Here is a 23734-nt window from a genome sequence, read left to right on the forward strand (position 1 = left end):
GCTTAGGCACTATACAATTACTCCTGCGTAATTGGCCTGGTTTCAGTGAAACCGGCCACTGTCACCGAAACCGGTGTGAGAGTATTATAATATTATTATTATATACTTATTCTTCAATGGACTAAAAAGTAATAAGTAAATAATTATGTAATTCTTACTGTTTTTCGTGACATTTATTGAGATAATCCGTGATTTAGTTTCAATTACACATAGTTATTATTATTTAACCACTTTTTAAAACCAAAAAATAATATTTTTGTAAAACTAAATACTTAAATTTTATACGTGGGAGAGCCATGCTTCAGCACGAATGGGCCGGCTCGACCGGAGAAATACCACGTTCTCACAGAAAACCGGCGTGAAACAGCGTTTGCGCTGTGTTTCGCCGAGTGAGTGAGTTTACCGGAGGCCCAATCTATTCCCTTCCCTTCCCATCCCTACCCTCCCCTATTACTTTAATCCCTCTTAAAAGGCCGGCAACGCACCTGCAGCTCTTCTGATGCTGCGGTGTCCATGGGCTACGGAAGTTGCTTTCCATCAGGTGACCCGTTTGCTCGTTTGCCCCCTTATTTCATAAAAGAAATGAAATTTGAAAATGTAATTTTGAAATTGTTTTATTATGCATTTTACTTAAATAAAAACTTGAAAATGTAATTTAATTGAAGGTTAAAAAATGTATTGTCTATGTACATAGAACTAATATTTTAAATTATAGCGTGCTGCATTTTAAAACATTGCTTCAACCATTTCAATGTATTGAGTACCGTATTGCTATTAAAGTACTAAATTAGATAGAAAATGATAGTGGTAGTGTATGATTATGGTTATTATTAGTAGTCATTTGTACAGCTACGCCAGTGATATTGTGTTGATTGTTGTTAGAGGGAAATACATTTCTTATAATATTAATTTTACATTATGTTAATTTGAAAATTAAGGGGCAAAAACATTTGTTGTCACACACTATGCAAATAATGTGAACTCAAGACGTAATGTAATAGAAAAAAGAAATTAAAAGTAATTATTAATTATTATTCTAGTTACGAAGCAAACATAAATTTCTATTTTCAAAAAAAGCGCGAACCAACAAGTTCATTCTTTAACAGAAAAGAAAATAAATGTAAAAGAAATTAAAAACAAAACGTAAAACTTGAAATTTGAGAGTAGGATATACCTACTCTCAAATTTACGTTGCAACGAAAAGTAAGAATAAAAAATTTTATAATATGAGGATATTTACCTTGATGTCTTGCAAGACCTGAAAATAAGTAAACGAAGATTAGTTATTATACTTTAAAAACATTTAAACATTCTTATAACTATTATGATGACAAGGCTTTGAGAATCCATTAACTACACCTAAATAATTTTCCTTTTACAATTCTGTTTATAACCTTTTAATTCTAATTATATTTCATTTTGCTCTTTTTATATTTTAAATATAGAATGAGGCTTTAATATAAGTTGTGTGACATCTACTTATATAGTAAGGTTACCGATAAGCGAATAAGGCCTGACCGGATGTGGGCATATTGACCCCAGCAAATAGAGCAAACCGGATATGCCTGTACCAACTTTTAAAAATAATGGAAGTCTCAGAATCGGTGCCTTTTATATTAACTATTATATTATAATACATATATCTTTTGTCTTACTATATTATTGAAAAAAAGATAATTTAATTGTCTTGAAAAATACTTGTAAGCAATTGTTTAAAATAGGTTACTTTTATGACAAGCAAGTATAAAATGTTTTTTTTATTTGCTGATGCTGCGAGTGTCCATGGGCGACGGAAGTTGCTTTCCATCAGGTGACCCGTTTGCTCGTATGCCCCTTTATTTCATAAAAAAATGCTGCAAATAAACTCTTATATTAGACTAGCTGTCCCGGCAAACGTTGTTTTGCCATAAAATGATTTTCCCTGTTTTCCAGCTTTCTTCTTGAGGTTGTTTCTGATTTTTTATAGACCTCACGGATCCCTAGACCTTTTCAACGAATGCAAAACCGTGGAAATCGGTTCGTGCGTTCTGGAGTTATAGCGTCAGGAAGGAAAACCCGACTTATTTTTATATATTAGATTAATGTTAAAAAATATACCATTCATTAATTAATATTAGTACTTATACGAATTTCATCAACTCAAATCAACTTTTCAAATTCATAGTTTATACCTATAAAACTTCTGTAGGCAAAAGTAAACAATCATTTTAATTGGAATAAAAGTGAATACGCGTGAGGGCGTCGACCTCGATCCGGTCAATCCGGATATAGTAACATTGACCCTGTTTACCGGCTGGCCGGATTAAATTATACCCGGCCGTGTCCCGGTCGTAATGAACGATTGACACCGATGGCGAGCAATACGCATGTGTGGCTTTGACTATGGGACTAAGGGTTAGTTCACACCGAAACTCTTGCCAAATAATATTAAAAGAAAATTTCTATTTATCCTATAACAGCGATTTTTTTTGTGTGACTCCCTCCAAAACTTCAGGCTGCGACCGCGCCAGGACGAAACGCGACGCTACGATACAAAATTTTATTTAACTGCAACAGGTATAGGAAAGAGGGTAAGTAGGTATGACCCCTTAGGGTGAATATATCACTCGTGACATTGGTAATCTACTACTTATCGCATGGTACTTCAAAATCCGAACAATCAGTACACCGTTAGACTTTGTATAACAATTTAATTTAGTAGCATTTCACCAAGGTGCTTTAAATAATTTTTATAACGTTTAAATAAAGTGAGCTGAATTAGAATATAACTATACCAAATCTATGAATTACAAATTAATCAGGTTAGTTTGGGTAATAGCATATACAACTTTTGTTTCAGAATTATTATTAAGTATGAGAACGAATAAATACAAACTATTCCACAACAATATAACGCATTTTACATACCCTCACGTAACCTAAAAATAAACACATAAAAAGATTATCCGTAAGTCTCGAAATAAAATCCTAAAAGATCCGGGACAATCTCGCACTATTCACCGGAGTCCCATGTGAGGTGTCGGGCCGTCGGGCCGTCGGGCCGTCACGCACCAAGTTCAAGGCCGACTCCCGAGGGTTCGCCCCGGGAAACCACTCAGGTCTGTTTGTAAACACGCAGTTCAATAAACCCACACCGAAAATAAACGGAAAATTCTTCAGGAAACTCTAAGTTTTGTTGTAATTTTTCTTTATTTAAAGTTTTACGCAAGTTTATTACTACGGCATATTATTTATCTTTTAGCACCGTATTCAATGAATCGGTTCAGTAGTTTAGGTGCCACGGCAAAGCAAATTCACACACACAGACGGGAAAATCATCAGACTTCCTTTTGATTTTTCTTTTGTTTTACCGCGATATATTTTCCGCTTTTCCGAAATATACAAAACACATATACATATAATTAAAACATGATTTCGTAACTTAAATGACGTCATTTACTTCATCTAAAATAACCAAAATAATTTGTTTGCTTAATCAATTTGATCATACGTACCAACTCGTTAGATGCTCATATAACATACGCGTATTAAAATTATTATCGGTATACGCAATACGCAGGTCCTACTTATGTAAATAACATAGCTTTTTGATTGCCAATCAAGCAAGTAATGCCAAATAATTTTAATAACATAAATTACAGTATGGAACCATTCCCATGTAATCATTATTTTGTGAGCATGTACTGGTCGTCTGGGGATTTTGTCAAAGTCAAACAAAAAGGCACAGGTGGTAATTGGTAAATCGAGCGCACAAAAGACTTTCAATAATAATAAGTTTCTAGCTTTAGAGCTTGAGAACTTGAAATTTCGCTCAATATCCTGCCATTTTTAAAAACTCATTTCCTGTTAAGAAAAGTGTTTTTAAAATGACACCCGCCCTGGGGAATTTTACGCGAGCGAAAGTTTAAAGTTAGTCCACAATTTTCCCAAAACTGACCCAAAATATACCCTATATCCTACCAACAAATACTAACCCTCTATTTGTACGTTACCGCATAACAAGATTATCGCTATCGCGGCTTTTATACGGGCATTACGTTTATTTACGTTATATAACACGTAAGTGGTCGCCACGCGGTCTGCCGCCGCCCGCCGCCCACGGAGTATCACATTCTGAGGAAATGCCTCGTTAAATTATCCGATTTTCATTTTGATATGGATGCTGATGTAAAGCAGCAATATAGCTGCTGAATATGCTTATAGTATAAGCAGCTATGCTACCTCAAACTCAATTTTTTTTATTCACTTATAATACCACAAGAGCTTCAAAATTATCGGATATTTTCCGATAGGTCCGTTGCAAACAAATGAAGGATTCAAGTTTTTCAGGTTAAAAAATCACGAGCGCGAAGCGCGAGTGATTTTTCCTGAAAAACTTGACGACTTCATTTGTTTGCAGGGAACCTTGAGGGAAATGCCAGATAATTTTGAAGCTCGTGTGGTATTCGGGGGATTATTTTTCCGTCCCAAATGTCGGCCAATATAATTGCACCATGAGACACAATTGAATTCAACCTGTCAGTTTGACGTGTTTGTCTTTTATATATAGCAACTACCAGAGAAAATTTTCAAAAAATTATCAGTATAATACCATGTAGGTTGTACCACGTGACGTCGAATGGTGCAATTCTATTGGTCGATATTTGGGTCGGAAAAATAATCAGAATAATTTTTTTCAAATATTCTCTGAACGTCAGGGCTACACAGATGCCTACCACCGGTTCGGTTACCAATTTAAATGTCACCTAAAAACCGCGATGAAGTTACGATGGCAAATTACTATGTATGTATATTGTATATGGTAGAGTTAACATTTTATTTACACGAAATGCACAGAATTGGATTTTGAAGTTGTTGATGAGGTTTGTTGTAAAAATGGATGTAATAACTAATAACTAAAAAATCGGCCAAGTGCGAGTAAAACTCGAGCATGAAGAGTTCCGTACCTCAATCGAGCAAAAATAGGCTGAAAATTGTGTTTATTTGTATGGGAGCCCCCCTTAATTATTTAATTTATTTAAATTTTACTATTGATTATTAAAGTACAAATATAACTGAGTATTTCGTGAATATTTCAAGTGCCTATGTGTTACAGTTATTGATATCGAGCAAAAAATAGCAAAAAAAAAAAACACGTTTGTTGTATGGAAGCCCTCCTTAAATATTAATTTTATTTTGTTTTTAGTATTTGTTGTTATAGCGGCAACAGATATCATATAGCAGTTCTTGAGTTACAGCCTGAAGACACACAGACAGACGGATAGACATTGAAGTCTTAGTAATCGGGTCCCGTTTTTACCCTTTGGGTAAAAAACCAACCCAACTAACCCTAAAAATAAGAATTGAGAACGTACCTATATCAACCTGATACGATTGTAAAATGAAACTAAAGCTAGATGCTGACCGTCGGCAAAGGAACCATGGCTATTGGACAATAATAAAATCAAAATCAAAAATTTTACGTATATTGAAGTCTTAAAAACGTATTTCCATTAAGTACATGTTATATTAAAAAAAAAAACAATTGTTCCAGCTAATTTAAGACGCTCGTAAACTCAATTAGGGCGACGTCGAAACGAAATTAAAATTTACGTTTCTCATAAAAGCGTATTGCAAAATGTACCGTAATATACGGCCAACGTGTTTTATGGGCCATGTACAATTAATTATTCAATATATCACGAATTTTCCCGCCTAAATTGCTCTACAAATTGTGTTATGGTAAGGGTTTTTCCATGTAAAATATATTTCAAAGTTTTGGTTATACCTTTCACTTCTAAGTAAATTATACTTATATTTTGGCATTTACTTGTATTTTTTTTAATGTAAAGTAATATCACTTTACTGATTTTAATGTTAATTTTTGAGCAGTTAATCGAGACACCAATTTTACTATTTTATAATAATTTTAATTTATTTAGTCAAAAATACTTTAAAAATCGTACTTTTAAGATTCGGCAAATAAAAACCATAGATAGCATTATAATTTGCAACTTTTGCTGTACTTGTTTAACTCCTGTAAAAATATTTTGTTGTTAAATGTATGGGTTAACTTTAACTATAAAGTAAACCCATATATTATCTAAAAAATAAAACAATTTACGTATAACATTTTTCAAATGTTTTTTATAGCAAGATAAATTAATCGTCCAAAAGTTTAGGAAAAAAGTGAAAATTTATTGCATTGGGCGCACCCCAAAAATTCCAATTACCCCGTCTGCCGTCCGCCATATCGATTTTCACTTTCCGCACGTTTTTAAACCGGACAGATTTTATCCCGGTTAAACCGAAACATATGCTGTCTTATTGATAAACGAAGAATGAGACATAATTAATTGACCTATTTGGTCTGTCTAATGTCCGTCAAAATTAAACGTATCAGACCATAGACATAATATATACTGTCGTATCAGACAATATTTGTGACATGGAGTAAATATTTTTGCTAATAAAGGATATTAAAGTTATAACACATTAACTTAATTATAAAAAAACCAAAACTCTACCGATATACAAAATAACAACATGATATTATTGCCACCAAAATTGTATAAAATCGGGGATTTTGTGATAGTTGGTTTTCTTTCATTTCTGGTACGACCCAGCCCACAACCACCTCCTAAACGGGTTAGCGTGTGGCTGAATGAAGTAAATGGTGTATTTTTTATGCGTAAGGGATCAATGGCATTTTGTAGAAACAACGTTTCGTAAATGACACCAAAATTGGTAAAATCTCCGCGACAGACCTAAACTGTGCCATAAAAACTATAATAAAATTACAGAACTTAGTACAATTAAATTCATATCAAGAGTCAACTTTAGTAAACGACTACATAATTATATGTAGGTCGATGGCAAGACACCAAAATTGGAAATCACCTATTTATGTTTATTATTTTGGAAAATTCGACGGGGCCAAATTATAAGCATTATGTTTTACTTTTAAAATAAAAAATAAAAACCTTGTCTTAAAAAAAATAGGATGGTTTTCAGCCTTGCCGCGCAAAAAAAGCGGTTTGGGAAATCCAGTCATTACTACTTCAATAAACTATAACTTTATCCAGTTATAGTTTATGCGAGACAACAAGCGCTTGAGCCATATTGGGTAGTCTTGAGCGAAGTGATATAAACATGAACGTTCATCTGAATGGTAAGCATTTTCCAGGCATTTTACACACTTTTGTTCATCTCGCCAAAGTACAGAAGCATGATCTTTCTATGACAGGATGAAAGCATTGAAATAAATATTAATTTCATAACTTTGACGAAATCCGCGTAAAATACCGCAATTGCAAACACTAGATACGAGTAATCTTTGCCAAAAATTCAGCATATCTGGGTGAATTTTGCGCAAAAAAGTTCAATTTTGTGTAAATTCCGTAACCACGTGTATTTATTTACTTCACCGTCGACCCTGTGGCAACACTACACTCAATGAATCGAGGCCAGTGAAATCCGACCTACATTTTTATCTACGTTACGCACAAAATACGCTCCATCGGCGGTCCGGCGCCCAAACAACAAGTGCCTACTACGTTTCCTTACACGTAACGAAAAGCAATGCCTGTGTATTACACACTGTGTATGTTTGAGTGAAGAAAACATAACTCATGATTTCAGGAGAGCGACATAAAGATTATGTAACTTATTAATCACGCGGAAGCGGTTAAAAGTTAAAACATGAAGACTGCTGCAAGCAAGTTGCTGACAGACAAACTGGATTTTGCTTTAATAATATTATTTAAACTCAAATTTAAGACTTAAAACGTATAATAGTAAATAAACATAAAAATCTAAGCTAAACAACAGCAGACTCTACACAAAGAGAATAATATTATGTAATCACTACGTCTTAACTCTACATTATTTTGGACTTAACAGGTCGATTTGACAATTACATAAAAGGTACATCATAATTAAAGTAAAACTAGCTGTCCCGGCAAACGTTTCTTTGCCATATAAAGTATTTCGCCCGTATTATTTTATTGAACTGACTAAATAAGTACGTCGCACAAACAATGGTCGCCGTCAGTCTCGAGTTCTAATAATTTATTATTATTTATTCAACAAATGCACTTATCAATATAAAAAGTACCCACTAGCCGATTCTCAGACCCACTGAATATGCATATAAAATTTGGTTAAAATCAGTAAAGCCGTTTCGGAGGAGTACGCGGCCTAACATTGTGACACGAGAACTTTATGTATAAGATAATATAAACTTTCAAAATTAAATTGAATTTGAAAGTTTATATCATTTCAATCAAACTTCAAATTGAAAAATAAACACATTTAAATGTAGTTAAACACCACAAAGCTGTATATATGGCATCACTAATCTGTATTGATTCAGTTATGTCAACTCGCCTCTCTGATAACCACTGATAAATATGACTCACAAGTCACAACCACAAGATAACCATTTTAAAATTATTTTTAATTTTTATCACCAAATGTTACTACAATGTCAATATTATCTAAAACAAAAGATATGAGATAAGAGAGGATCAGTAAAATATTTTTAAAACATTATTTAAAATGCTAGTGCGGTTTCGCTCGCGCGTGTAAAAATTATTGATTTGCTATTTCAATATTATTCCTTATCAAAATTCATATCACTTGGGGGTGAATTTTGAAAAATCCTTTCTTAGTGGATACCTACACCATAAGAGGAATACGTGTGTGAAATTTGAATTTTATAGTTTCATTGGATTGTCGATGACCTTTCCATTGATTTTTGTATAAAAAATAATAAAACAAACGTTAATTTGTTAGTAGTTGGTACTTCGTTGGTATTGTTAAAATGTAGATTTACATAAATTATGCCGCAGTTTAGGTTAAACAAAACCAGTATAAAAATAGACTGAGATTTCCGGGTTGGTGTCATGATAATAATATAATAATCATTGTTTTTATTTAATTTAACAACTTTGAACTTTTAATTTTTCAATTATTGTGTTTATAATGATTATTTAACTTTTTAAAATACATATTTGATGTGTGATTAACATAAAATTATTATTATGGTTTCGAAATTTTTTCCGTAACCTTGTAACGCATAGCTAAAAATAAGTTTTATAAATTACCGTTGTTTCCATGGCAGTAAAGTTAATACTCTACAATTATTGTGAAATAATTACTAGACTTTAAGATTTTTATCAGCATGAAGTTTATTTTAAGCAACAAACTATGATCTTTTTTGGGTTTAATGCAAGTACTAGTACTAGACTCTACAATTTTCGTAACTCTAGTACGACGTTTAATTTTTTTTATTTTGATCTGACTCTCGTATATGATATGTACTTTATACTAATAATATAATATCTATGGACGCTTTACACCACGTCAGTCTGGCCCCGTGGTAAGTACCTGAAGGACTTGTGTTACAAGTACCAGACAACGGAAATATATTTTATAAGTACTTTTATGCTATACATATTTTTTATTATATTATACACATATTTAATACACATCCAGATCCGGAAACATTGAAAACTTTTTGTTCCGTCGGCGGGATTCGAACCCGCGACCCCCGGCTTGAGCTGCCACACACTCAACCAATTAAACCACAGAGGTCGTCAAATACCGTCACTTATCCGTGTAGATTTTAACGTTGTTTCCTATTTTTACAAAGAAATACCGACATTACTATCATAATTTTTTTATTAAAAGTTTTCCTGTTACATATTATACGCGTAAATGTAGAGCTATGATTAAAAAAAAATCTCATATTTTGTATATTTTCATGGTCATTTATTGAGATTTGAGTACATTTGATTCACACAAAAACTGGTAAAATAAACTCGTTCTGAATATAACCTATGATTTAATATTAATTATTATAAAGGTTATTCAAATGTCTGCCAAACTGACATTTGACGAAACAGTTGTTGGCTACAAAAATCTTTTTAAATAAACTACCACACTGGTATTAGATAATAATCTAGCATATTATCGTTATTTTATAAAGAATAATATAATATTTAATTAATAAAACATTGCTATCTACAGCTATCTACTATTAATTAACGATAAGTACAGAAATAATTAAATGATTACAACATTATGTTAATATTTAATGAACCATGCGTTTGTTGTAATCGTAAGTCGTAAATATTATCGTGGTAAAGAAATCGTGGTCCAGAAAATTATCAGTGATTGAGTCTCGTAACGCGCTGGCTACGCTCGCGTGCCACGCGGTGTATTGACCTTTTCACATCAAAAACAAACCAACGTCTTATTTCAATTAAAAAAAAAACAAACCTTGAACTTGGAACGTTCGAAAATCCCGCCCGAGTGTCACAGAAAAATCACAACACTCGCGTTCGAAAAACGATTTTACGCGGGAATAGTGAGGTGCAATCGACGATGATCGATGTCGATGAATCGATATGTTACGTAAGACGCGTGGAGAGCCGGCGTCGTCGCACGTGACTGGTGCCAGTGTGACGGACCGAGCGAGCGCCGCCGCCCCCGCGTCTCCCCGCGCGCCCCGCACATATACTACACATTTGATAAACAAATTACGTTTTTATACAGAGCTTTTACAATCTATTACCGATTTTTACTGCTTAAAGGAGCTTCATCATTTTGTGTTTAAATTGTAGAGTTCCGCCAAACCAGTATTTTTAGCAAAACAATTATGAAATAGGAGGCGATCTATTGGAATTGCAGATCAAGGCTCATAAATCATTTATTTATTTCAGGCTATTGTCATGTTAAATTGTACGTAATAACAAAACGTAAAAATAGACAAAAATGTATTCAATTCGATGTCTTCGGGATTATTTATCTCTCTCTGCTTTAAGGAGGATGAATCATAATTCATAATATTATAACTCTGTCTTATTCTAGTATACGCACTTATAAACGTATAAAGTATTACACTGACAGCATGGACTTGTGTACTGGTTTTTTATAAAATCATTCATCATTTTATAATTTTCCTCCATTTTTCTTAACTTAAAAACTTGCGACAAAGTTAATTTTCTCTCTGTCGTGTTTTAAAAAGTTTAGTGAGTTCAAAAGTGGAGGCGAATGGACGGAATCCTCTTTAAATATATTCCCTAGTCAAACATCATCGCATATCAAATATCATTTCATAGACAAACAAAACCACCATTACCTGCTCTACGGTAGAGCGCCTTTCGGATTGGTTCAGTTATTTTAATTTTACGAAGCTTGAAGCAAAAGTATGTTATGGAAATATGAGAAGCACAATGGGGCTTTTTGTCGACGCTTTTACGATTTATATAATAGCTTATTGAGAACATTCCATCGTGTATATATTTGGAAATTAATTTAATAAAAAATTGTAATGTATTAATGTCTTTACTGCTTTACTTAAATTATTAAAACTTGATTCTGGGCTTGAGTCAAGTAAGATATTTTTATTTTTATCAGTTAACATATTCTCAATAGATCTAGCTCATATTATAATGGATCTAGTACTCAACACAAATCTATTAGTAATCTGTGGAAGACTTGAAATCATTAAAAGAACGCGGAATATTTTCCAGGCGCTCTTTATGGTCACAATTATATACATTTCTGACGTATCTACGTTATTTAGAGGGGACTACGGCCGGTACTTATGCAAAAGAGGCCAATATTTCATCGTTCTTCCGTCTATTGCAGTTTGCATTATCATAACAATCGCTCTACGTTCTAAGCGTTTCGCCTACAGCACTATGCAATATGCATTTGCATCTTTATTCCCATCTACATATTTTTCTAACGTTTTTCATTTTAATTCTTTATAAACAAATAAATAAATAAAAAAATCACATGCAATTTTTTAAATAATTTCATCCATTAAAAATTGTCCTTTTTGATAGTGTGGGGACGTTTTATCGATATTTTTATGCTTTGTTTTTTTTTTGCTATAAAACTAAAAAGGTCATATCCGTCAAGGCGACGCGATCCATAACCTTCTTGGTATTTTTATTTCAAGGGCAGAGGGCGTTATGCGTACGTGAGTCAGTAACGATTCCTAATTTAAAATTTCAAATTGTTTTCGTTAAATTGTTTCATCTTATAACATTTATAACTGCTACCAATAAATAACTTTTCGCCATAAAAATATAGATTTTTTTATGGCGAAAAGTTATTTATCGGTGTTGTGCATTTTCTAAGTGGGTAAATAATTTAAAAATCGCGTAAAGTCATCTGACCTGATCGAAAATTCGTAAGGCGTATTAGATGTAATGTCCCTCTCTATTTCTATCACATGACAAAAATGAATATCTGCTCTAGATATTTCGTTTTACTTAGCTGTAGATACGGAATCGCCATGCTGATGTTTTTTTTTTTAATGTCGACAGTTTTTCCCGGCAGAAAAATACATAATGCAATAAAAACTGCACTATTTAACAACACTACTTTAATCAAAAACGTTAAGATTGCAATTAATATACGAATGCAATATGATATAAACTGCACTATTTAACAACATTACTTTTATCAAAAACCTTAAGGTTGCAATTATTAATATACGAATGCAATATGATATTGAACAAGTTCATAACTCTGTATTAGATGAACGAGTTGGTACAGCGTTTTCTCATTTCCAGAGACGAAACTTTTCTAATATTATAGTTTCATTCATATTGTCGGTACTTTCGCGAAGTTTTCTTTCGTGGAAAATGAGAGACCATTTCCATAACTATTATTTCCCTTTTATTGCCCTCTGTTGTATCAAATTACTTAGAAAATTTATTTGGCGAATTATTGTCATTGTTTCGAAAAAATTTGAAATGGTAATAGAAATATACTATTTTGTATGATATTATATAATGAAATGTTTTAATAACATAGAATAATATTATAAATATAAAATAATACAATTTTGTAGGAGTACTTTCAAATTTTTTAAGTTTTTATGTTGCGTTTTTTATGTTTAGCGAATTTGTAATTTGTCGCCAACAAACTGCTGCGCGCAGTCTGGCAAATTTTAATGTTTATCGTAAAATGTTAATTTACTCTGAATAAATAATTAAAAAAAAAAACATTTATTTGTAATTTAGCAAATTATTGTTTTATTTTGCGCCAAAATTAGAAATGGTAATAGGCTAAAATAATACTTTGTAGGAGTACGTATAAAGGCTTCATTTGTTTCATTACCTCTGATAAATTGCTTATTAAGTCATTGATGAAACAACTTTCATTATAAAAGTAATCACTGTACTCATGGTAGTAACTAGTTATGGGAGTAACTAGTATGAGATCCAATAGGATGATTGTGTGAACATACCTCTCTACCTTTAGATTACTACCATTATAGCGATTACGGAACCATAGACCTCTGTTTACAACGTTACTATGCAGTAAACATTCATTGTATAGTAATTGTAATCTGAGGGCCTAGACAAGCGGCAAGCGATTATCGTAAACGCCAACGCCACAAAGTGTATGGGATTTGACATTAGTATTCGCTAGCAAAGCGATGACTTATGTCAAATCGCATATTTTTTTTATGAAATAAGGGGGCAAACGAGCAAACGGGTCACCTGATGGAAAGCAACTTCCATCGCCCATGGACACTCGCAGCATAAGAAGAGCTGCAAGTGCGTTGCCGACCTTTTAAAAGGATGTGAGAACGTGGTATTTATCCGGTCGAGCCAGCCCATTCGTGCCGAAGCATGGCTCTCCCACTTATAGCGTTTACGATAATCGCTTGCCACTTGTCTACTAGGGCTGTACAGAGTTCACCGAATGAAAATTATGTACTAAAATAACTTGTTTATAATAATTATATTTTTTGTGCGAAATATTATATGTATATATCGAGATTACATAATTTACCGTTCGGAAACATTTTTTCTAAAATTCAGCATCGCTTTTGTGTTTTTAGTAGACTAATTTTCCATAAAACATCGTAATTTTAGGTTTGTTTTATTAAATAATTCTCGAGATACGTGCTGTAGATGGCGCGCGGAAGATTGAATTGAATGTAAATGTTGATTTTTAATTATATGGAGCTCTGCAATTTATGCAGGACCGTGTCTCAGTTTTCTAAGTAAACATACAGCTCGATTTTCGTTCGGAAATGCACTTAGCGTAATTTAATTGTTAGTTGTTACTGGCCAAATATAATATTAAAAAAAAACTCAATTTAACCATTTCTGTCACGTATATAGTCTGTCAAAAAAGTGAAGAAATTAAAAAGTGGCAACATCGTAGTGTCATCCCTTTCAAATCAATCTAAGAAAAAAGGGATGACACTACGATGTTGCCACTTTTTAATTTCTTCACTTTTTTGACGGACTATAAATTGTTGCGTCTATAAAAAAAACTTGTCTATGCCCAGAATTTGTAATTGGAAGGATGTCGATTTTCATTAGAGGGACCTCCTTTTGTTCGGTTAAACTTTTTTCACAATGGGCGTAATTAAAAGTTGGCAGTGCTCGGTGACAGCGGCGGCCGGCGTAAGCTGCCGTCAGAGGGCCACACCAAAAGGCGCCAAACTTGACAGATAAACAACTTCCCTTTTTCACTTTTTACAGGAGTAGCACATTCATTCGACCGCTTTTCGTTGGATTTTTATTCATTTATTCAGTATTTTTAATTCGGATTATACCTAAGTATAATTTGCTGATATTATTACTGTTATGATGAGTAATAAGTATTGTTATCATCAACTAACGAAGGCAAACAGTATTGAGTACCCAAACTACAATGTACCAAAACCAGCCAGTACAATATTCTTTGTTATATAAAAATTACAGTATATTAAAAACCAATTACTTTTGTCAGTATAAAAATGTTGCAATTGCACAGACTTTAAAAGATAAAGCAAAATACAAACTTAGAGCTTTATAGGTTAGGTATATCGTAAATATCATGTTTAAAATTAATGACCATACGATACGGAAATTAAGCGCTATGCGCCGGGGGGAGGGGGTAGACTAGCCCCCCCTAGGGTGGGGTGGGCTAGAATAGCAATCTAGGGAGCCTGGATTGTCTGGAATACCTGGCGTTGTCGACTGCCCATCAGGCGAGCGCATTAGGTTTTGATAAGACCTAATATTAACTCCAGGTAGACAAACGGAATGTGCAAGGATAGATTTATCATTGTTTAGGATTAATACATATTCAAATATGAATATTATGAAAATAATAAAGTATTCTTTAAAGTGTTCGAATATTTTGTTTAAAATTAAAATTTACACATGATTAATAATTTGTAAGAAGTTACCAAGTCTATAATCCTCCTATGGTGAAAATCACGAGAAGAGAGTCACATAAACATATTTTTATATTAAATGTCAAGTGTTATGACTATTTACGGTAGAATTTTTCATTCAACTGTCGTAATTGCAATTCAAAATCATAGTTTTTTAAAAAGTGACACATTTCCAGGTCTATCCTATTTTAAATATTATAGATTAAATTAGCACATATAATTTTTGCGGTGTCATATCAATTTGATTCATGCAAATGTATTCCGGTGTACCAACATTAGAGCATAACTCCATTATTAGCGAAGACGGCGCGCCGTGATATATTATCAAGTTAAAATTAAATTAAACCCCCCCCCCCCCCTCGCTTCATACCCCCTTTCGCCCGTCGGTATAGTCGCGAACTCCTTACAATTATCCCCTTTAAACTTTATCTCAATCTGATAAGGTCGAATATTCTTAAAACGGATATGTTGGTTTCTGTGCATATAGAGGATTTTAATTAAAATATCTTGGAGTGATTTACGAGTATCGATAACTGTTCAAAGCCCATTGTACGATGTAATAATGTGAGATGTTATTGTCACTTATTAATAATTGTAGTTAATACTTTTTGTCTTGTTTCTGTATGAGAAAAGCTGTTGAACCCTTGACGAAAACAAAGGTATGAATTGATTGTTAACCATTTTTTTTATAGCTGACATGATATTAGCTATTACACCGGCCTGTTTACATTTATATTATGAACACTTTTTCGGCTGCAAAATGTATTTTCATTACGTCGCTCACTACTAGAAAATTCGGTACCTTAGGTCGTTTTCTATGTATATTTTTGTTATACATACCCATCAACTGACAAAATACTGTCGTTCAAGTAAAAAACGTTTTCCATTTTGTTTATTGCTTCAAACGACGTAAGCTAATAGAAGTTTTATCGTCTATATTGAATTTGGAGCTGCCCGCCCAGCCCGAGGTAGCAATTTTCACAGAGAATGTAATTCTGCGAGAGAAGCTACTAAAACTAGATAATGTTGTATGCTGTAGATATAATAATGTACAAAATAATAATCAATCATCTCTTTTCTCTCTCTTTAAGTAGCGAAAGTAGTTTAAATATAAAATACCAGATGTTACTATTATTTGCTATTCGTTTGGGAACTGCAGTATTCGTTTTGCATGTTCCGCAATAAAATATGTTTTTTCCGGGATCAGAGTTCTTTATGCAGAGGTTGAAGCGGAAAGTAGCAACAGACATATAATTTCACATTAAAAACGTAAGAATTAATTATATTTCATGTAAAAATTTTTAAATCGAAGTGTGATATATTAAATAATTTAGATTTTTTTTCTAGCCTATGCTGTCCCAAATAATTTTGAATAATTTGAATTTTTTTATTACCTCTGCGTATTTGATTATTATTGTTTTTTTTTTAATTTTCTATCTCTCTTATCTCCATACTTAATTTCAGCAAAATCGGTTCAGTGGTTTGGGCGTGAAGAGGTTACAGACAGACACACTTTCGCATTTATAATATTAGTATGTATAACTCTCATCATCGTTGCTAACATTTTAAATTGGAAAGGGTAGGTGTCCGTCTGTTATCTCTTCAGGTCCAAACTGCTGAATATAAAATATGGAGTTTACTTTTTTGTTAATATGCTTACATTTTTGTCAATCGTGGTGATTTATTTGGACAGAAACATCGCATTGATTTGTCACAAGGATTTAGTGATCATTTACTATATTATAGTGTTTGAATACAATTTGAAGTGTAGTCGTGACTCAAATAGCTGGTAGTATTGCAATTTTAGACTTTCTTTTTTTGGTGTTAAGTATCTTTTTTGGGTAAACAAGTTTAGGGTATCAGTGCATTTTTTGGTGGTCATTATATTTGTTCCCGAAATTAACTAAATTTTGGAACGCACCGCCAAAATCAAAAACTGCAACTTTTTTAATAAAGCAAAACCTAGATCTTAGCATTACAAATATAGCTACGTGTAATCTCCCCATAAAACAGATTTTACAGCGGGAGTAATCCCGGATATATTAAAAGTCGTCCGTTAAGCTCCTTACACTGTGTACCCGTTTGAGGACGTACCTATACGGGTACAGGTACTAATGCTCATCGGAAATTAATATGGCGGATTATGTTATGATACTCGTATGATAATATACAATATTATACCGAATTTTCTTAACCTACTGTATTGGTAAATATGCGTTTAATATGTTTTTATATAAATATATGTTATAATGGTGCCTTAGTTTTAGGGTGAAGCCAAACGAGCGTAATTTGTGAGTTGTGAGTCGCAGAATTTCGGTCGCGTAAATATCTTTTCATACAAATCATGACTCACAAAATTACGCTCGTGTGAATCAAACAGGACTTTTGTATGAAACTGAATGCAGCAGAATTTCTGTCCAGCCGAAAATCTGCGGCTCGCAACTCACAAATTGCGCTCGTTTGGCCTCACCCTTAAATACTGTGGTCAGATTTAGTGTAATATATTACTAGCTATTTGACCGAGCTTTGCTCAGTATTCGATAAAACACGAATAAAATGACATTTTCTAAAAATGATTCCTAGCTAGATCGATTTATCGCCCCCGAAACCCCCCCATATACTAAATTTCATGAAAATCGTTGGAGCCGATTCCAAGATTCCAATTATATATATTATACCTACAAGAATTGCTCGTTTAAAGATATAAGATTATTTTGTGAATACGAATATGTCTGTTTGTCTTTGTTACCTCAACTTAACTGCTGAAACGATTTAGATGCATCGTGCATACCTTACACCACGAGAACGGACATTGATTTTTTGATTTCATTGATTGATTTGATAGCTTTTTTAGACGTGATAATATACAAAATATGTTTATGAAAACTATATGGTCGCTGTAAAGCATTAATGTATAACACCACAAATTTTTTTTGGTGAGTTATTAGTTATAAATGCAGTTTTGTTCTAAATGATCTGAAGAATAACTGTAATAATAACTCAATACGTAATTTTTTGTGGGATAATACATATACACAAAATATGCTTACAGTGTCCATATAACCGTAGACATCTAATACAAAACTTACAAAATCATGTAAAACAAGCCCATATTAAATGAAACACAAGTTTTTTTCTTAAACTAGATAATATGTAAATGTCTGTGGAACTTCGTGGAATTGACATCTCATGAATCATGCAAAAGGTAATACATAATGTATATTTTATTATCTACAACAATGGTCCCTTTAGTTTTGTTTACATGTAAATTTTCTTGTCTAGGTTGGTGGGTAAATATAGATTTTTATACAACGCTATTTGCTAACATTAAAATTTCTATCTAGCTACTATTTTACTATATTATTGTAGATAGGACCAAACTACTAAGTATAGATATGAAGAACAGTGTTTTTTTATCTCAGACTTTTGTATGACTAACTTTTGTATGTAATGACCAATTATATACTTTTGATAAAACACGATAAATACATTGGGATGACCATTAAATTATTAATTAATATGAATTAATAAATAATTATACTAATAAATCATCTCTTGTGAATGTTACAACGGTAAAAACAGTATTGTAACATACAAAAACTCTACCACAAACCATTTCAACAAGCGCACCGGTTTAAAATCCCAACGAAATGCAACAGTCGCACCACAGCATCAGATAAATCGTCGATAGATGTAATCGTACTGTATAAAGCGTACGATTCCCATGATAGGGGGTAATCTGTGCCCCGACCGAGGGGTTGATTTTTCTGTCGCCCAAAGCTGCTCGGATTTATGCCACTTGTTGCTTCGTATTTGTCAACGCGCTGTCAATAATGAAAAATGGCGCCCGAATCGGGATGGCCACGAGCACCACGAGCCGATAGGTAATAATTATAGGCAAGGTGTTTTGGCGCATGGATGCGAGGAAGTTTTGGCGCGTGTTGTGTCATAACTCATAACGGACGTGGATGGAAGCTGTTATTCAAAATGACAACAGTGATATATATTTTATAATTCGGCCAAATGTAAAATGCTACTTGGACAATGTCAACTGATACTTCAAATACGACAAATCTTCTGCTGTAGGTACCAAAGATATATACAATAACACCCTTCCTCACGCAGTTGGGTAAAACATAATCCAGTATCTTAAAGTTCCAAACTTATTTAATATTATGAATACAAGTCCAGACGGATTATTCACGCTTCAGGGACCAACGAAAAGTTTTTTACCTGATTCAAATTATATTTTAGAAGGTTTTCCTAAATATTTAATTATGTTTACTCTCAAGAAAATCCATAATATACTAATAAAATTGTTTTTTGTTTTTTACGTCATTATAGCAAGCAAAAAAACTGATTTTATGTTACAAACAAAAAATTAGAAGTTAATAAAATATAAAGACGAAAAAAATAACTCATTATTTTTATTCAGACTATCATTGGTTATTATTATATTTTGCAGATAATACATGATAATACTTATCGTGTACCTGTTTACCTAATATAATAAAAAATTCAGAAAAACATGACAAAATATTGGATAACAAATGATTGGAACATACTTTTTAGTAACTATTTTTAGCCCAGCAATAATTTTAAAGTGGTACGTAGACGGTGCGTAGCGGCAGACATACTTTCGCGTTTATAATATTCGTAAAGAAGTATAGATGTAGAACAGCAAAAACATAACAAATTACATAATTTTATTGATTATCTAGGAAGCCACACACAAGTACGTTGTGGTAATACATGATAATACTTATATCGTGTACCTGTTTACCTAATATAATAAAAAAATCAGAAAAACATGACAAAATATTGGATAACAAATGATTGGAACATACTTTTTAGTAACTATTTTTAGCCCAGAAATAATTTCAAGTGGTACGTAGACGGTGCGTAGCGGCGCTACGCGCGGCGTAGCACAGTTCTACAAAGACATTTTTAACCAACCACGGTAAAACCAACATAAAATAGTAATGTTTTTGACAGTCTATTCATATTATATAAAAAATTCTCGTGTCACAATGTTAGTTACCGTACTCCTCCGAAACGGCTTTACTGATTTTTACCTTTTATATGCATATTCAGTAGATCTGAGAATCAGCTACTGATTTCTTTTGATATTGATAAGTGCATTTGTTGAATAAATAATAGTAAATTATTACAACTCGAGACTGGCGGCGACCATTGTTTGTGCGACGGGATAGCGATGGACGTTGCCATGGTGCCATACTTATTTAGTCACTACAATAAAATAATAAAGAATTCTACATTACAAGTTACAACAATTACAACTACAATTAATGATTTATATGGCAAAACAACTTTGTCGGGACAGCTAGTTTAAGTTTGTTGAATTATCTATGGTTTATTAAATAGCTTCCTCTTAATATCTATTTTTACATCACTAGTTTAATGGTACATCACTAGATGTCTTTTGTAATCTATGTTTTTTTTTTGCTCTGTCATCTGTGTTCTATGGTCGTGCGCTTTGCATTAATTAAAACGTAGTTTGCAATAATTACTTTTATTTTCACTAAATCCAACAAAGTTTGTTTCTTTAACAATTTTATAATTAATAAAATCATTTTATTAATTGGTAACTGGGGAAGACCCAGAATTGCCATTTTCAATTATACAATAATATCCTAAATGATTCCCGGAACTCCATAGCACCAAAACTCGTTTATAGCACGGAAACTGTTTATTATCCGGGATAAAAAGTATCCTATGTCCTTACCCAGATAACTAGGATCAGTGGTTTGAGCGTAAAGAGGTAACAAACAGACACACTTTCGCAATTATAATATTAGTATGTATTATAATAGTCTATGCTCTATAGCTTCTCAAAATTTGCCATTATCCTAAAATTCCCCTCTACATTCTATAACCTTAATCTTGTACAAGATCGGCGATCACCGCGCCACCCCCAGGGTATGTTCACACTTGTTGCGCCACGATTTATTCATTCCACATTTAAACGTTGAGTGTTGACGTACTCTTTGGAGGCGTTCACAGATGCCAAAATTGTGAGGGATTTTTATCTGTGGAATATATTATATATTATAATCCTGCAGATATAATATAGGTCTTATACATAACGTTCTTTAAAACATTACTAACTACAAGTACATTTGTAATATATGGATTTACTACGTTTCACTACGTTTATGTAAGACATGTTATATAAGTTATTATTTGACCCTTGATGATGTTACCATTTACGATTTTTTATTTAATATTATTGTGTATATTCTTATGTTAAACCGTAGCGCTTAAAATAATTATTATCATTAATGCGGTGTCAAAATTATAATTGGCATAGCCATGTAGTTTTATAACTCTAACTTATATTTTATATACTACCCTTATTTAGAATTCAATTGTCGAAAGTAAAAGTCAAATTTAAATTCAATTGTTTAGGTATTAGGTTTGTTTTACGATTACAATCAGAAAAGCAATCTCGCGCGCTGAATAAAATATAAGGCTATGTATTACCGCGCGCTGAAAAATTCACTTCGAAAAACGAACATTGTGAAATTGCCCTTGGTTCAAAAACCTGTACGGTTTGGAATGTACGGTTCCCTCGCGGGAACTAATTTCGACGCAACAATTTATCTATACTCAGTACTTACTAATCTATATTTTAAAGAAAAGTTTGTCTGTTTGCATCTTATAGGCTCCTAAACTACTAAGACGATTTCGATGAAATTTCGCTCACTTAATGCATCGCAGTATCGAATATACAGTTAGGTACATTACTCAACAATTTCAATACACACATTATAAAAAACCAAAACAATGTAGTATTATAAAGTTAAACCCATTTAAGCCAGCTGCAGCAAACAAAGGTCATAAACTTTGTATCACAACGCCTAACTTTTTGATTACGTTTCCCGAACGGAAAAAATACCGTTAGACCGGCTTGTTACCGAACAAACGTTATTTTTAGCTAACAATATCAAACAGAAAAGTCCTCAGGTATGATGATGGAATATAAATAGATTAATAATTTTAATTGTTTGGTACAAAAAATTATCTACAATAGTCTTAGTTTATAACAAAAAAAAAAAAAAAAAACAATCCGATACGTTTGAAAGAAACAATATTATCTTTATTCTGTATGCGCTTTAAAAATGTTACTTTTATTAAAATTACGTTCGATGGCTTTCAAAGAAATACCTCGAAAGACTTTCTATCTCTCTATATATATATGTTATAGTCAAAGTCCGATACACTGTCTCTTCGCGGAAGGACTGGTTTATCCTAGGTTTGGCCAAAGCCGTTAGGCGATCCCTGAAATACATTTCAATTTCGCCCTTTGCCTGAAGTATTTTTAGTCTAACCCAGGAGCTCCTAACTTTTCAGTCAAACGTCGAAAGTAAATTATTCTGTTTCGGTTTTGGCCTAGTCAATCCTAGAAGCGACTGCAAAACTCGGTCAAACGTTGATCTGAACATGTTTAAAGGTTCATAATGTCTCTCGCGGTGTTCGGACCGATTGTTTTGTCATTTCATGTTCGTTCATTGAGCGCACGCTCAATTGTGTACGCACGCACACGGGCGTGTAATTGTGTAAAATTGAAGATGAGTGAATCAAACGATGTTGTTGTTACTAAAAACGTGGATAAAGAAGTTTATTAAAACAATTAACATTAACATTAATGCCTCACCATGTCAGAAAAATGATTAATTTGCCACTTTAACTACCTAAGAAATTATTAAAACAATTAACATTAAAGTTAATGCCTCACCATGCCAGAAAAATGATTGATTTTCCATTTTAATTACGAAATTATTAAAACAATAAACATCAAAATTTTAAAAATGTTATTTTTTTATACTTACCTAATCTTACAAACTAACCTCCGTATAGTCCAAAGCATTTATTTATTTATTTTATACTTTATTGCACATCGTACAAAAGGCGGGCCTAATGCCACACGGCATTCTGTCAAAGCATCTCAAATATAAAAGTGAAAATCACGTAAGCTGACCAATCAGGTGTCAGAACTGGCAGAGTTAAGCGGTTAAGACTTGAAAGCTGCTTAAATGATAAAATGCTTCCAAATATACAAAGATAAGACACTTCATACCTATATCGGAGTTTGACTCGTCAAACCCCGATTTAATAAAATTGTGTTTTGACGTTTGCCTGACCAAATTAGTCCCTCCCAGGTTTGACGAAAATTGTTTAGTCAAAGGCCGAAAATTTACATTTGTTTGGGCTTTGACTAAGTCATTCAGTCTGACCTGAGGATTGACCAGTCCAACCTAGGAGCGCCGGAGCTTCGGAGTTTGCCTATAACATATATATAAAACTCAAAGGTGACTGAGTGACATGGTGATCTATCAACGCACAGCCCAAATCACTGGACCGATCGGGCTGAAATTTGACATGCAGGTAGATGTTATGACGTAGGCATCCGCTAAGAAAGGATTTTGATCAATTCCACTCTTAAGGGGTTAAAATAGGGGATGAAAGTTTCTATATTATAATAATACTTCTTAACGCGAGCGAAGCCGCGGGCAAAAGCTATATATA

The 23734-nt window shown here is 33.0% G+C and overlaps 1 protein-coding gene across 4 annotated transcripts in view; it reads right to left on the bottom strand.

The window, feature by feature from the left end:
• Positions 1-23734, bottom strand: part of LOC121730852 (DNA N6-methyl adenine demethylase) — a 130330-nt gene that overhangs the window by 39669 nt on the left and 66927 nt on the right. For 3 of the 4 annotated variants that reach the window (XM_042120046.1, XM_042120044.1, XM_042120045.1), the window contains exon 4: positions 1241-1258. In XM_042120046.1, the coding sequence (XP_041975980.1) occupies positions 1241-1258 (18 nt within the window). Of the gene's footprint in view, positions 1-1240; positions 1259-10263; positions 10432-23734 lie in introns of those variants that run through there. The other variant, XM_042120047.1, reaches the window with a different exon arrangement.

The sequence above is a fragment of the Aricia agestis genome, chromosome 10 (genome assembly GCF_905147365.1).
Source record: "Aricia agestis chromosome 10, ilAriAges1.1, whole genome shotgun sequence".
In the NCBI taxonomy this organism is placed as follows: domain Eukaryota; kingdom Metazoa; phylum Arthropoda; class Insecta; order Lepidoptera; family Lycaenidae; genus Aricia; species Aricia agestis.